Genomic DNA, 17470 nt, shown 5'->3' on the forward strand with positions numbered 1-17470 from the left:
ACGAACTAGTGTAAACTCTGATGTGAAAAACTGCCGTTTTTCACGTCCGATTCGCGCCTGTGCGAGACTCGTTTTCAGGGATCCCTCATAGACTTGAGTCTATTGAGGGATCCATGAAAAGGGACGAAAATAGGACATGTGCTATCTTTTCACGGGCCCTTCACACGGTCTGTTAAAACAATGGCCGTGTGAACAGACCCATTGAATTGCGTGGGTCCGTGTGCTGTCCGTTTTTTTTTAACAGACAGCACACGGTCGTATAATACGCTAGTCTGAATAAGCCCCAACACAGAGCGCAGTACAGGCATCGGCGAAAAGTAAGGTAACTAAATAATATATGACAGCCAAAGCAAAGGGCGAACAGGAATATGTAGTACATGGCCATAAGTTTTCTGTAAAAAGGGCACGGTTTTGTAAAACTCGAGGCAAAAACAAAAACACATTTTGACCGGGATGTGTGAACCCAGCCTTAGGCTTTTAGTTAAATGACTAATGAATCAGCTGAATTATGTAAATCGATATGAGAAATACAAATTTGTGACCTTTGAACGAGGGTTTGTTTACGCACTGTAATGCGGATGTTCTGGATCTGCAACTATGAGGGCATAAATGGAAACGGTTACCAAAAAAGTGTAAATTTAAAGAGGTACATAGTCGGATCCACTAAACCAGTGTGTCTCAATGTTTCTAACACGAGTCGCCACTACTGAAATAAATTGCAGTGCCCCCAAGGCTATTCTCATACACTGTGCTGCACATTAAAGCATAGCATGAGGACAGTTCGAGTATACCCTAGAGACATGGCTTGTACCCCTAGTAACACAGGTTGAGAACCTAGGCTCTGAACAATACTATTCGCTGTCTTTTTTTCTTCTTTTTTTTTTAACTTGTTCATTAGGGTCCATTCAGACGTCATAGTATACGTGCGGTTAAAACCGTACTTGATCTGAAAACCGTATGTGTTTTTACTGCGATTTGGTGCGTTTTTGATGGGGTTGCAGTAGAAATAAGAACTTGAACCAGGATATTGGTTACTGGTGCCTAACTTTTATGTTTTTTTTTTGTGTATAAGCACTTTTTTTTTCTTCGGCTACTCGTTCCTGATTTTGGCCTCAGTAACCCCTTGCTATACATTATAATGACGTGCTACAAGGCTTGAGCTTTTTGTAGGTTGTAGTCTTAATTATTCTGTAAGTAAAACACATACAAATAAGATAAAAATGTAACAATTTTAAATTTCTGTTAAATAATATATAATCAATATGCGCACAGTTTTCTGAACACAATACCGTTGCTGATTTGGCCAAATTTAATTGTGGTTTGTTTCATTTTTAGGTGAGCTCTGTGAAACGAACATATGTCTTAATGGAGGAACCTGTTTTGTCAGTTCGAGTAAGGAGTCCTTCTGCATTTGTCCTGATGGCTTTGCTGGTACAGATTGCAACATGACAGAAAAAGGTAACAAGACCAATGTAAAGAGAGGGCCCCTGCTTGGAAACTCAATCCGAAGCATTAGACCTATTAAAAGGTTATGTAAACCTTTTAAACTGCTTTTTTTTTTTTTTTTGTTTGTTTTTTTTAAATTGCGAATATACTTTTATTAAAATTTTTATTTATTTCGTTTTAGCAATTCAGCTTTTATGTATCCACAATACATAGAAGATGCACAACGGCGCTGTAAGCCGAATCCCACTGAGCTGGACTGACAGCTCAGGTGACAGCGACTCCTGTGTGTCTGACACCTCTTCTAACCCTAATACTAAGGCCCTGTTCACACTGAGGTTTTTTTTTACGCGGAAACTGCGTCGGAAAAGGCGCCAAAAAAACGGTCGGAAATGCCTTACCGCTTGTGGTAAAAAGAAGCGACATGCCCTATCTTCGGGCGTTTACGCCTACGACCTCCCATTGACATCAATGGGAGGCAGAGAAAGTGTATTTCGCTGCGTTTTTGCCCGTGGCACTTAATGGGCGCGAGCAAAAAACGCTGCAAAAAACGCGGCAAACGGCGTGCAGGCAGATGAAAATCTGCCTCAAAATTCCAAACGGAATTTTGAGGCAGAATTTTCTGCCTTCAAAAAACTCTGTGTGAACTCAAGGGTATGTGCACACGCTGAATAAAAAACGTCTAACGAGCTATTTGCAGAGAAAACAGCCTCTGATTTTCAGGCGTTTTTGAAGCTGAAAATGGAGCTTCTTTTCAGGCGTTTTTTGAGGCGTCTTTCATAGTGTTCAATGGAAAATCAGCTCCAAAAAACGCCTCAAGAAGTGACATGTTACTTCTTTTTACGGAGCGTCTCTTTACGCTCCATTTTTTTAAAACAGTTGCGTGAAAAGACGCCGGTATGAACTAAATGCTGTTTTTCCCATTGATTTCAATGGGCAGATGTTTGTAGGCGTTCAGCTGCCGTCTTTTTCAGGCGTAAACGTCCCGAAATACGCCTGAAAACACCGCGTGTGAACATACCCTAAGTGATAAACTTAGATTTGATCGTTTTTAGTGTTAGATTGTGTGTCAGAGGCACGCAGAAGCCGCTGATGGCTTGTCAGTCCAGCTGACTGACAGGTTCAGCTCAGCGGTTTTATGTAGCTTCTATGTATAGCTAAAACGTTATAACTTTTTTAATACATTTATATTAGAAAAATGTTTAAAATGACAGAACATATTACATTTAAAAAAAAACAAAAAAACAGCTTAAAAGGTTTTGAGGGACATTGAATTCTACTCTCCCATTTGAGCTACCTACTTTCATTCCTGATATTTGGTTAGCAGCACCTGGATTGTGGCACTCACTGGCATACTATAAAAGAGTGTAAAACTTTACATGCTCTGGTAATGAGAAATGTGGCATGAAAGTAGGTGGTGTAGTCTAATCCTAAATCCAGGGCTACACACTAGTGAGATTTTCCAATTTTAACTGAAAGCCTCACTTCAACGAAGTGCACTGACTTGCATGCAACTATGTATTCGTCTGTACTGCAGCTGTAGCCCGATGGTTATAATTGGAAAATCTCACTACAAAAAGCCTATGTGTAGCTCTGGCCTAAGAAATCATGTGGAAAACCACTGACCAGTGAAGTGAATTACAGTGATTATCTTATTACAATGGTGCCTGTAAAGGAGTGGGATATATTAGGCAGCAAGTGAACAGGCAGTTCATGAAGTTGATGTGTTGGAAGCAGGAAAAGTGGGCAAGTGTAAGGATATGAGCGACTTTGGCAAGGGAAAATTGTGATGACTAGACGACCGGATCAGAGCATCTCCAAAATGTCAGATTTGGGGAGTGTTCTCGGTATGCAGTGGTTAGTACCTACCAAAAGTGGTCAAAGGAAGGAAAACTGGCGACCGGGTCATGAGCGCCCAAAGCTCATTGATGCACGTGGGAAAGGAAGGCTAGCCAGTCTGGTCCGATCCAACAGAAGAGTTACTGCAGCACAAATTGCTGAGAAAGTTAACGCTGGCTATGAAAGAATGGCAGAAAGTTGTCAAAATACACCGTGCTGGAGCTTGGTGCCCATTCTGACCCCAGTCCACTTCCAGAGCACCTACAATGGGCACGTGATCTTTAGAACCAGACCATAAAGCAATGGAAGATGGTGGCACATTGATGAATCACATTTTCTTCTAAATCATGTGGATGCTTGTGTGCATCTCCTAGCTGGGGAAGAAGTGTCACCAGGATGTACTATGGGAAGAAGGCAAGTCGGCTGAGGCAGTGCGATGGTCTGGACAATGTTCTCCAGGATAGCTGTGGGTCCTGGCATTCATGTGGATGTTACTTTTGACCGCCTCTTTGAGCAGAATAATGCACCCTGCCACACTGGAAACATTGTTGGGAATGGTTTGAGGAACATGACAATGAGTTTGAGATGTTGACTTGGTCTCAAAATTCTCCAGATCTTCATCCAATCAAGCATCTTTGGAATGTGTTGGAAAAAGAAGCCTGATCCATGGAGGCCCCAACTCACAACTTACTGGACTTAACACCGACTCAATGAAAACAATAATGAGCTACAGCACAACAGTAAGAGTTGTCATGGGGATACCAAGGCAGAGGAGCTGTAGGCACCGGCCCTCAAACATAAACCACAGATTATGTGAAAAACTAATAAAACATATTTTAGATTTTTCATGCACACTTCATTAAAACTTCTGGCATGTCTCTTTTAAAAGTGTCTATATTTTTATTTTTTGGGGGATTTTGCTTCTAGAAGCTACACATGACTTGAATAAATAATGCTATTTACACATGAATCTTAATGATGGGCATTGTACCTGAAATTTTTGAGTCTGGCCTAATGTCAATAGTCAAATAACTGAACTATATATAATGGGTAACTAAACTTTCAAAAAACTTCTGAAATGTCATATTGACATGTCAGAAGTTTTGATCGGTGGGGGTCTGAGCACTGAGACCCCCACCGATCGCTAAAACGAAGCGGTAAAAGCACCTAGGTGAGCTCTGAGCGGCTTTTCTCGGAATGCTGAGCAGTTTGTGTATGGGCTCTTCCATTGATCCCGTACACAAAATGCTCTGCTTTACGAAAAAAACAGATCAGAAACGGCGGCTCAGCGCTTCTGCCGCTTCATTTTAGCGATACTCTTTCGCTCCTGAGCCCTGTCAAATGTACAGGCAAAAGATTAGGGCCACATGTAGGGTGTTTCTAAAACCTGGAAGCAGCATAATAATTAGATAGCTGTCTTTCCATGGTGGCACAAGCTGGGCATCACATATTGGCATATCTATGGAAAAATTCCAATTTTCACTCTGCACACTAATTTCTGTAAAACACCCGCACGGTTAACATGCTCACTACATGCCTAGGTGAATACATTGAGGGATATAGTTTCCAAAATGGGGTCACTTCTGGGGGGTTTCCACTGTGTTGGTCCCACAGGGGCTTTGCAAATGCAACATAGCGCATAACCAATCCAGCAAAATCTGTGCTCCAAAAGCCAAATAGCGCTCCATCCCTGCTGAGCCCTACTGTGTGCCCAAACAGCAGTTTATGACCACATATTGGGTTTTCCCGACTTGGGAAAAATTGCTTTTTGACCTTTTTATTTGTTGAGAAAATAAAAAATTTGGAGCTAAAGCTACATTTTATTGGAAAAAAAACCCCACTTTTTTTATTTTCACTGCCCAATTCTCAAACTATAAAACACCTGTGGCGTCAAAATGCTCACCACACCCCTAGATTAATTCCTCATGGTATGTAGTTTCCCCTATGGAGTCACTTTTGGGGAGTTTCCACTGTACTGGTACCTCAGGGGTTCTGCAAATGCGACATGGTGCCCAGAAATCAATACAGCAAAATCTGCGCTCCAAATGGCGCTCCTTCCGTTCTAAGCTCTGCCGTGTGCCCAAATAGCAGTTTATGACCATATATGGCAGGGGTCTCAAGCATGCTAGTATCTGCTCTGCTCCGGGACATATATGGACAGTGTTGTCAGGGTCTTCCCCAGAGTGGAGTCCCAGGCAGAGCGCTAGTATCGGCTCTGCTCCGGGACTCTGTGGAATTCCCTGTCATCACTGTCCATATATGGACCGTGTTGTCAGGGTCTTCCCCAGAGCGGAGTCCCGGGCAGAGCGCTAGTATAGGCTCTGCTCCAAGACTCTGGAATCCCCTGACATCGCTGTCCACATATGAACAGCGATGTCTAGGGCTTCCCCAGAGCTGGACAGTGATGTCAGGAGCACAGCTGGCGTCCCAGTGGGAGTGCTACGAGCGCTCTGCCTGGAACTCCAGCTCTGGGGTTGCCCCTGACATCTCTGTCCATATATGAACAGTGATGTCAGAAGCAGAGCTGGAATCCCAGGCAAAGTGCTAGAAGCGGCTCTGCTCCGGGACTCCATATATGGACACTGATATCAGGGGCTTTCCCAGAGTTCCGGAGCAGAGCCTATACTAGTGCTCCGCTCTGGGACGCCGGGTCTGGGGTTGCCCCTGACCGCACATTCCGGTCCAGGAGGACCACCTGACGTCACTGTGTATGGACTGACTGGCTGGGGATTCCACTCCTAGAGGGAGCCCCAATGGAGCTATCTACTGGGGGTGTGTGTGGCCCTATTTACAAGGGGGGTGTGTGTGGCATTATTTACAGAGGTCACTGTGGCAGCATCTACAGAGGTCACTGTGGCAGCATCTACAGAGGTCACTGTGGCAGCATCTACAGAGGTCACTGTGGCAGCATCTACAGAGGTCACTGTGGCAGCATCTACAGAGGTCACTGTGGCAGCATCTGCAGAGGGCACTGTGGCAGCATCTGCAGAGGGCACTGTGGCAGCATCTGCAGAGGGCACTGTGGCAGCATCTGCAGAGGGCACTGTGGCAGCATCTACAGAGGGCACTGTGGCAGTGTGGCAGCATCTACAGAGGGCACTGTGGCAGTGTGGCAGCATCTACAGAGGGCACTGTGGCAATATCTAAAAAGGGGCTGCCCAATCTTGACATTTGTGTATCTGCCTACTGAGCCGCCGGACTGCATTTAGTGACACTTAAGCTGGAAAACTGGATTGTTGAAATAAGCACGTGGAGAAAACTCACAAATTTCCGTTACGTTTAAACCTAGCGGTATTGTTATAGTAATGTAGTATTGTTATAGTAATGTAGTATTATTATAGTAATGTAGTGTTGTTATTATAGTAATGTAGTATTGTTATAGTAGTTCAAATAACTAATTGATTAACAATAATTTTGTATTGTATCAAATTTGAAAGTAATGCGGCCCGTCAACTTCACATTTTTTCTATATGTGGCCCACTTACCCGGCCGAGTTTGAGACCCCTGATATATGGGGTATTTACATACTCTGGAGAAGTTGCTTTACAAATGTTGGAGGGTTTTTTCTTTATTGAGTGTGGAATTTTTATTTTTTATTTTTTTAGATAAAACGACATTTTATTGGAAAATTATATATAAAAAATTTTCACGTTCAAATTCTAATAAAATATATGAAATACCTGTGGTTTCAAAATGCTCACTTCATCCCTAGATTAATTCCTTGTGATGTGTAGTTTCCAAAATGGGGTCTTTTTTGGTGTGTTTTCTTTGTTTTGGCATCACAAGACGTCTTCAAACCTGACATGGTGCCTGAAATATAATCTAATAAAAAGAAGGCCCTAAAATCCACTAGGTGCACCTTTTTGCTTCTTAGGCCAGTGCTTCAGTTCATTAGCACACTAGGGTCACATGTGGGATATTTCTAAAAACTGCAGAATCTGGGCAATAACTATTGAGTTACGTTTCTCTTGTAAAATATTCTGTTACAGAAAAAAATGAATTAAAAATGAATTTCTTAAAAAACAATGAGATTTGTCAATTTCACTTCTACTTTGCTTTAATTCTTGCGAAATGCCTAATGGGATAAGAAACTTTCTAAATGCTGTTTTGAATACGTTGAGGGTGCCGTTTTTAAAATGGGGTGATTTATGGGGACTTTGTAATATATATGGCCCTCCAAAACCACTTCAGAACTGAATTGCTCTATGAAAAAATAGGGTTATGAAATTTTCTTGAAAATAGGAGAAATTGGTGCTAAGCCTTGTAACGTTCTAGAAAAATAAAACTACGATGCAAACATAAAGTAGACATATGGGGGATGTTAACTAGTAACTATTTTGTGTGGTATTACTATCGATTTTACAAGCAGATACATTTACATTTAGAAAATTGCTAATTTTTGCAAATTTTCTCTAAATTTTGGTGTTTTTCACAGATAAATATTGAATTTATCTACTACATTTTTCACTAATGCATAAAGTCCAATATGTCAGGAGAAAACATTCTGTGAATCGCTTGGATAGGTAAAAGCATGTCAGAGTTATTACCATATAAAGTGACATGTTCGATTTGAAAAAATAAGGCTGTCGGGAAGGTCTGGCCACATCGGGAAGGGGTTAAAGTTTTAGTTACCCTTTAAAACATAAGATAACATGGCGCTGTTACTGAGCATCTTTCCTTTTTTTTTTTTTACCACAAGCTGTAGTCCCTGCCGAGTGCTCTATCAGTCTTTGAGTTACATGTTAGTGGCCCTTAAAGAGGCTCTGTCACCACATTATAAGTGCCCTATCTCCTATATAAGGAGATGGGCGCTGTAATGTAGGTGACAGTAATACTTTTTATTTTAAAAAGCTATCTATTTTTACCACTTTATTAGCGCTTTTAGATTTATGCTAATGAGTTGCTTAATGCCCAAGTGGGTGTATTTTCACTTTAGACCAAGTGGGCATTGTACAGGGGAGTGTATGACGCTGACCAATCAGCATCATGCACTCCTCTCCTTTCATTTACACAGCGCATAGGGATCCTGCTAGATCCTTATGTGCTGTCTTATACTTACACATTAATAAACCCAAAAAAGAAAGTGATCGACTGAAGCACGACAAATTGATAGCAAAAAGTACAAAATTTTATTAACATGAAAGCATGACAAAGGTTAAAACTGGAACAGGGAATGAGTCACTCAATAAAAAGACATCGAAAACAATCATGCACCAGATGTAGATGTGACATATCTATACAAAACTGTTTGTTTGTTAGTACAGCAAAGGAGAATAGTATATATGCCTGTGCGGGCCTATAGCTAATGGAGCCAAAAGGGTAATGATAGAGAAAAAGATCCACATAGGATGAAATACCTGTGTGTAATGCCTAGGTCACCACTATGGGAGTAAATATATAGCACTGGTTACATGTAGATACCTGAATGCAGTGATTACCTGCATATGAATGGTAGACTAATATAAGCCATAGTGTGTATTGCAGGATCACTGTTTAAGATAACATCCAACACTGTGCATGGGCTCAAAAGGGAGGTGTCAGGCCAATAGCAGGCAAAAGCTCAGTAGTAGCTGTAAAACATACCGGTGGAAAAGGATGTCTGGACCCGACGCGCGTTTCGGCAACTGCCTTCGTCGTTACAGCGAGATTACGCTTGCTCTGCTGTAACTACCATAGAAACCGTAACGAAGTGCAGAGATTGTGAATAGACATGCCGTGGAATGTCTATTCACTGTCTAAACACTTCAGTATTGTTAATGTGTAAGTATAAGACAGCACATAAGGATCTAGCAGGATCCCTATGCGCTGTGTAAATGAATGGAGAGGAGTGCAGGACGCTGATTGGTCAGCGTCATACACTCCCCTGTACAACGCCCACTTGGTCTAAAGTGAAAATAACCCCAGTTGGGTATTAAGCAACTCATTAGCATAAATCTAAAAATGCTAATAAAGTGTTAAAAATAGATAGTTTATTTAAATAAAAAGCACTGCTGTCACCTACATTGTAGCGCCGATCTCCTTTATATAGGAGATACGGCACTTATAATGTGGTGACAGGGCCTCTTTAACTATTCACGCTGTGACACTGGGGTATAACCTGCAGTCTGCATATCTTAATGTGCAGCATACAATCTGACTTCCTTTTATCTTGTGTTATTTTATCTGTCATTTTTAAACAAAACTACAGATCTACAAGGATGTTTTTTTTCTATAGTCAATACAATTATTGGTCATGGAAACTCATTCTATTCTGGAGATCACCCTCCATTGGTCTATGTTCATAGAGCACACATTTGCTGCGGTTTTTCCAGACCGTAAATCTATAGCGAACTGCAGTGCAATGCAAGTCAATGGAGTTTTCAATACCCTGTCCATTTACTGGAGAAGTTGGGGCTTTCTCGGCTATGCTGTAGAAAGACGTCCGATTTAGCCATGGATTTAACCCTTGCAATTCAAATGGTGAAATCCACAACTGCCCTGTGTGAACATAGCCATAGTTAATTACACTGTACTGCGCTCTGTATAAGACATCTTAACTATGATGTTTAGACAAGCTCTGAACTCAATGATTTGATTTGAACTCCTGTGACTTTGTTTTTTTTTTAGGCCCTTGTCAACCAAATCCTTGCCACAACAATGGGCTGTGCCAGGAACTGTCCCACACCCGCAGAGGGGATACCTTTGCCCAATATTCCTGTAAATGTCTTCCTGGCTACTTTGGAGAGAACTGTGAAAACAGTGAGTATTAAGACTTCTATTTGTAATGAAAAATATATAAATGATAATGCTGCAGAAAAGGAACCAGTGTTTTTCCTGTAAACAAGATTTTTTTGTTTTGTTACGTGTGGTATGAAAGTATTTTTGGATTCTAGATATAAACAGGCTGGGAAATAGAATCTGTAGCAATTCTCTGACTCATGACATAAAACTTTCTGGAAATATCGCCAGTCTGGATTTCTGAACACTGTGTACCCTTATTTGTGTGGCTATAACCCTATGCTGGGGAAGTGAAGAATCGAGCGGACTCTTTGATGTCCACCTGTGTTTTTAGCTTTAAGAGTTTAAGCTACAAATATGTATTTTTCAAAATGAATGTGCTTCAAGTACAGTGGCCCAAACTTGTATCTGAGGTAGGTTTTAGATTTTAATTGAATTGTCTCTTCAGGACAAACTTCCTTTAGACCCAGTTCACACTGAGTTTCTTATGCTGGTTTTGACGGGGAAACTGTGTCAGAATCCGCGGCAAAAAAATGACCAAAATCGCCTCCTATTGATTTTCCCGTTGCGATTTTTAGCCACTCGCAAGAAAAAAACAAGTGGCGTGCTCTTTCTTGCCGTGGTCCCACCTCTGACCTCCTATTAAAATCAATGGGAGGCAGGGAAAGCATTTCTCGCTGCGGTTTTTGCCCACGTTGTTCAATGGCCGCTGGTGAAAACACGCCACGGAAATTGCAGCAAGAATTTACAGGCATGTAAATTCCTGAAGGAATTTTGAGTCAGATTTTTTTTTTCTGCCTGCAAAAATGTTCAGTGTGAATTGATTGATAGGGTCTGGCTCCTAAAATCAGCAGTGGTGCATGATCATGCCGAGTCCTCCAGAGTGAGAAAAGCTCCCCCCAATGACTTTCTGCTCTGGCTATTAGATGGGGTTCCGAGCAGGAGACCTCTATACGGTCCATATGTCCTAATAGGACATATGTGCTGGAGTTGTCCTTATTGTACATCCCCCTTTAATTAATTTGTGCCAAAAAGTCTGCAATCAGGATTTTTTTAATCAAATAATTCAGAATGTATAGCAAATACTGGAGTATGTGACACGCAATAACATTTGTTCTGCAGAGAATTTCTATTCAGCAGTGTGAAAAATGCTATTAAATTGCAGATCTATTAATCATATCGGCTCAGTGGTCCACACTATTGCCTTGCAGCTCTGCGGTCCTTAGTTCAAATCCGACACCATCTGCATTGTATGTTCTGCCCGTCTTTGCGGAGTTCTCCTGTTTTCTCCCACCCTCTAAAAACATAGGTTAATTGGGTTCCTATGATATTGTCGCTAATGTGTGTTTATGTGGCTGAGATAGGGAAATAGGGTTGTGAGCCCAATTGGGGGTAGTGACTGATGTGAAAAGTTACAATCTATGTACAGTGCTGCAGAATATGTTGGCGCTATATAAGCAACAATAAATAAAATGGTATTAATTTCTATTTAGCATTGTGAAAGGCAGCGACTGTGCTGAGGGAAAGGGTCGGCGGGGTCATATCCTTATAATTGCAAAGTTAATCAGAATATCAGTGGCAATTGGCAAAATTGTACTTTAAAAGTATCAATGCCAACCGCACTGTGTTTTCTTAGTTTGAGTTTCCTCCCTTGTGAGAAACTCCAGAGGGCTTTACTAAAGGAATGTGCGGAGAAAAAACTTGTAACATAAACTATGTGGAGCTTTTCCTGGGGCCGGTAATGATGTGAAATGATTACAGTATGTGCCGAGGGCCACAAGAGGACAATCTGATTGAACTAAACGCATGACTCCAACAACCCGCTGGAGATTAGAGCGCAGGCCTGAAAAATAAACTTTTTTGTTTCTAAAGACCTTCATTCCTGAAGTGCCGATTTTGTATTTAGCATTTAGCTGAGCTTTATTTTACCTGAGGCAAAATCGGAGGCCGAGGGATTTTTCGTTCTTCCCCGTGAAGCATTCCCTGTTTGCTTTCTTTAAAGGAAAACTCTACTTTGAGCATTTTTAAAGCATTTCACTGTTTTCCCCTATAAAAACATTGAGTAACTTTGCACATTTTGTAACATTCCAGCTCATGATGTTCCGGAAATCCTGCTCTAAAAGTCTCATACCGGCTTTGTAGGAATTCACCTGATAGTCTGGCACTTGAAATCGTTGTTGAATTCACAGTGACATCCGTGGCATCTCTATGTGTTTTCCAGCTCTTGAATATCAATATGTGAGTCATCACTGCAATGTGGCCCGAACCGCCAGCGATCTGAGAGATTCTGGTGGACCCACTGCCACTGCCAATCCATTTTGTGTCCCCTCTTCTGTGACGACATCCGGTTATACCCATTTCTGGCATTCTGCTCCGGAGGAACCTTCACCATTGCTCTGTCTGCAGTGACAAATCAAATTGATTTAGCCAAGCTCAGTCCCCCCTTAATCGAACATCAATCCCCAGAAAAATATAAGGGATTAAGAGGCAATTGATGCCTTTTTTTTTTTTTTTTTTTTTTATGTAAGATTTCTACTTTTTCTTCTTTCAAGTTGAATCTACTTTTAATAAGCAATATCCGGCTCTGTTTTCACTATTGTCATGCCTTCCATTTTTAATGGAGTTAAGACCGGTACGACAGATACGTCTTCAAAACAAATCCCAATAAATCCTGACAGATTCCATTGATTTCCTTTACGGTGCGGTTCAGCAGATTATGCTATTCTTGCCATCAAAAACACCAGAACCCTGATGGAATGGAAAACAGCGCCAATGCGAACAGAACCATACACCATATATCACCTATGTACATATTATGGCATGTTGTCAAAATGTCTTATATATATTTTTTTTCTTTGTCCTAGGCGAGAATCATTGTTCTTCATATCCTTGTAAAAATGGAGGTGTCTGCAATAATCTTGTCAATGATTACAACTGTAAATGCGTATCTCCATTTATTGGAAAAGGCTGCCAAGTTCGTAAGTGATTATTATTTTCATCCTTTATAATGTTGTCCACCAAATGACCCTCCTAATGGTAATGTTATTACATCAATGTTCCCTAATTTGTAGTGTCAGCGTCCGCCCCCCACTTGTTTGGCTCAAGGTCACAGCTTGATTTGTTGCACATCATTTAGCTGATAGTATGTTTTTGGTACCTCAAATGAGATATTTGATTTTTGCCATGCCCATGTCTATGAATTAACCAATCGTACAATTGTAATATCACGTACAGAACTTAGACTCTGTTCACACTTGCGTTATTTCTTTGCCTCAGGCTTCTGTTGCTGTATGATGGTCGGCATAGTGCAGCATGTTGTGCTATATTTTCCTATGTAAGAAAAAGAAAAGTTGCCAAGTGTATGGATCCGTTCTTTTGGATTTGTTATCTGGTGCTATTAGACCGTTGTATATAATACAACAAGTAGGGTGTATTCACATAAAACTGGAAATGTATTTAATGAGTATGTTTATGTCTAAAATAGTAGATCTGTCCTGAGATTTTGCTCTAATCCCATACGTTGAATTACCTAGGCTGTGCAAACTCCTTAGGGATGGAGGGTGGAGCCATTTCCGATGCCCAGATCACCGCTTCTTCCCTATACCATGGTTTCCTTGGATTACAGCGCTGGGGTCCTAATCTTGCCCGGTTGAACAATAAAGGATTAGTTAATGCATGGACTGCAAGTAGCTACGACAAGCACCCGTGGATTCAGGTATCTGTCTTTTGCCTTTTTGTATGATTTTTATTATTCTGCAATGTATGCAAACATACTTTTAGTAAAGACAACATAGAAAGGCCGTACTCCTCATAATGCAAAGGCTGGATAAGGGATGCAAAGCAGGACCCCACTCACTGCTCCAAACATGCAAAACCGGAAAAGCCACAGTAACCCACACGGATCAAGTGAATCTTTTCGTCCAAGCAAATATTAGTGAACCTGTGGCTGGCATTATTGAGAAACGTTCTAGTTAAAACATCTCCTATCTGTTAAATATGAAGATCCATTTTTTATCCTCGGGGGCTTCTGTATATTTCAGTTTTTTTTGTAGGTGTACCTTTTTAAGTAGGCTTTAAATGACATGGTGTTACAAGACCAGATGGTACCTCTTCAAGGCATAAAAGTGGTATATGTGAGGGTATCTATGTGCGAAGCAGAAAAAATCCTTCTGAATTTTCGTGGGTGATTTCAAAGTGCAAGCATTGTTTGACACAGATTTTATAAGTAGTCTTTTCAAATCCGGCAAATCCAAAACCCACGTCAAATCTCCAAACGAACCGTGTGCTTTTTCTCTAAACCTCATTTGAAATGAGAGAGAGAAGTGGAAACCCCTCCAAGATAGGACAAGATGCTTTCTTTTTCTGTGAGCGGTAAATAAAACTGCCTCTACCACAAGGAGCGAGATTTTGGGATTTTTTTTTGGGCGCTGTGTTAACTGGGCATGGGAATTTTCCTGGCACTTCTGGAATTTAGAAGGGTGGTGAGGAGAGGATGTTGCGTGTAATACTTTTGTTACTGAGTGACATCCAATGAGCCAAAGCAATAATTACACTTGACCTGCCTAAGTAGAGTCGTGTGTTAGTGCACCTTCCCTTATCCCTACCAATCCCTTCACCCCCACCTTTAGGAAAAAGACACGTGACACCGAGGTTGGATGTGAAATGGCCACAGCAGCCGTTTTATTAATTTCACAGTTTTAAAACCAAATTAAATCCGAAACATTCGGATAACTAATTAGGAATCCACCAGAGAATTCCTCCTAATAATTCACATGACCCAACATGGGTCAGAATCATAAATAACAATTTAACGTTAACATTAGACCGAGCAGGGGCAGTCCTTGAAGCCATTTTAGATATTCCTTTTTTACACACCTCGAGTTAGCCATCTGCAAACCACCAATTACCTCCAGCCGTAAACCAGCTCGGAGGCACCGCTCACCTCTGCAGATGGCTCCAACCACCAGAAGTCCACTTCAAGGGGATAACACCCGATGAAGCCTTCAAGTGCTATACCGACCACTAGAAGTCCACTTCAAAGGGATAACACCCGATGAAGCCTTCGAGTGATATACCTTCCACCAGAAGACCACTTCAAAGGGATAACACCCGATGAAGTCTTCAACCATGTACCTTTTTTGGGGGACGCATACCCCCGATGCGACCCCCCCCCCACCAATTTTGTACTGACTGGCCTCAAGGACTCCCCCCGCCACAGCGAAACAGGCCTTGACCACCTTAAGCCTGTGAGTTCCGCCACACCACCACCGCCCTTTCAATTCCTTCTGCTATTGCCAAGCTCCACAGATCAATCCCAACCTCGGTCAAATGAACCCCATCGCTCCTCCAGTAGTTCCCCACTCCTGACTCCAAGTCCCTGTGCCGAACACAAATGCCCCCGTTTTTGGCTACAAATCGGGACACCGCGCGATTAACCTTAATGCGAGCCTTATTGACTCTTTCCACTGACCTAGCCAGCCGCCAATGTTTTCTTGGGACAATGTCCGACCACACAATTACCAACCTGGGATAAGAAACCCACAAACACAACATATCGTGTTTAATATCCCGCACCAACTCACGAAAAGGGCGGACACCCAAATCGTTCCCACCCACGTGCAAGACCAAGATCTCCGGGACCCTATCAAGCCGGGCATATGTCTGGAATTCCGCTAACACCCTACTCCACGACATACCTCTAAATCCCAGCCAATGCAAAACCGCATCCTGTCGCGGAATGCGCAACTGGCGACCGTCCGGGCGGACGTCCGCCCTCAAAGCCCCCCAATGCACGTAAGAGTGGCCCAGCAACCACACCAAACACGGAGGCGGATCTGAAACGGAAAAGCAAGTTAAATACCACCACACAAAACATTCTTATAAGTGCAAACGGCAAAACTCATAACAGATGGGGGCGGACATAAGACCTAAATCTGTTGGACTCCCAACGACCGATGCGCCGCACCCCCTCATCATCCAACCCCCAGCGCCCTGCTTCCGTTGCTGCGCCAATCCTGAAGGAATGAGATGAGTACGCGTCCGCCGCAACACCGACCGCCGCCAAGCATTTTTTGAATACAGCTCTAAATTGAAATCTAGACAAAAATAACCCGTCCTCGTGACATAGCAATGGCAACTCCGGAGACCCCACTTGTGGCTTAAAACCCTGCCTGCACGCCACCGGGCACATAGCCGAACCCGGGAGAGCGAACAACACTATCAGCTTCCCCTTTCCTAATTGGTCAGTTTTTGACCGACGCAACCATACCTCCAACCGATCTGTATATAGGCTCACGTCTCTCAGTCTCAACCCCCCAGCTTGCTTGGTACTCGGCGAAACCAACTCGCCGATTCTAAATGCCCCAAAGAACGCCAAAGAAAAAGCTAACCGAAACAACCTCATCTCGGCCGAAGAACGACAGACCGATGCTAATGATCCGCCCAAAGAGCTCAGCAGAGAAAACGACACAGGCCTTCTACGATCCGCCTCAACCCTACCTCGGCGCAAACCCTTCAAAGCCTGCCCCACTAAGAATTCCTTAGACACATCCCTAAAGCCCCGTAACTTGAAACCAAACGCCACCGCCGACATGAAACGGTTAACCTTTGCCAATGAAAACCCCGCCTCCCAGGCGTCCCCTAACCAGTACAAAAGTGCCACCAACCTGTCTCTATCCGTGTTGACGTCACCCAACTCTCTTACCCACTCCTCCCACTGCCTCCAGCAAGCAGAATAAGCACTCCACGTTGAGCGCGCCAAAGACCTTTTCACCAATCGTTCTACGGGACCGAGACCAGATCCCAAAGATGTTCCGGGCAGACCAAACCGAGACGTTCCGCTCCCGGTGCCAATTGCCGAAACCGGTCCCACTGCGAGCGAGAAAGAGCATCAGCGATACAATTCCGTACCCCCGGCACGTGCACCGCCACCACCCACGCGTTCAATGACAAGCACACCAACGCTAAATGTCGCAACAACTGAATTACCGGAGGAGAGGACGCCGTGATGTTGTTAATGGCCAGCACCACCCCCATGTTGTCGCAGTAAAAACGAACCTTCTTATCCCTGAGCCTGTCCCCCCAGATGGTCGCCGCAACCACGATGGGGAACAGCTCGAGCAGGGCCAGATTCCGCGTGAGTCCACTGGACACCCAGCTAGCCGGCCATTGACCCGCGCACCACGGACCCCCCCCATAAGCTCCAAAACCGCCCGCTCCAGCTGCATCCGTAAAAATATTCAAATCACTCGTATCCTGCGCTGGAGCCATCCATAGCGACCGACCGTTATACTGGCCCAAGAAGTCATCCCATACCTGCAAATCAGCCCGATGCTCCTCCTTGAGCCGTACGAAGTGATGTGCCGCACGCACTCCCGCCGTAGCCGCCGCCAACCGTCTACCGAACACCCTCCCCATTGGCATAATCCGGCAGGCGAAATTCAACTTCCCCAGCAACGACTGAATCTCCCGC

General features: G+C 43.1%; 1 protein-coding gene across 2 annotated transcripts in view; it reads left to right on the forward strand.

Moving 5' to 3' along the window:
- The window catches only part of MFGE8 (milk fat globule EGF and factor V/VIII domain containing), a 44872-nt gene that overhangs the window by 12615 nt on the left and 14787 nt on the right, over positions 1-17470 (forward strand). For both annotated transcript variants that reach the window (XM_075858184.1, XM_075858185.1), the window contains exons 2-5: positions 1336-1458; positions 9889-10020; positions 12864-12977; positions 13533-13714. In XM_075858184.1, the coding sequence (XP_075714299.1) occupies positions 1336-1458; positions 9889-10020; positions 12864-12977; positions 13533-13714 (551 nt within the window). The remainder of the gene's footprint in view (positions 1-1335; positions 1459-9888; positions 10021-12863; positions 12978-13532; positions 13715-17470) is intronic.

The sequence above is a fragment of the Rhinoderma darwinii genome, chromosome 3 (assembly GCF_050947455.1).
Source record: "Rhinoderma darwinii isolate aRhiDar2 chromosome 3, aRhiDar2.hap1, whole genome shotgun sequence".
Taxonomy (NCBI): domain Eukaryota; kingdom Metazoa; phylum Chordata; class Amphibia; order Anura; family Rhinodermatidae; genus Rhinoderma; species Rhinoderma darwinii.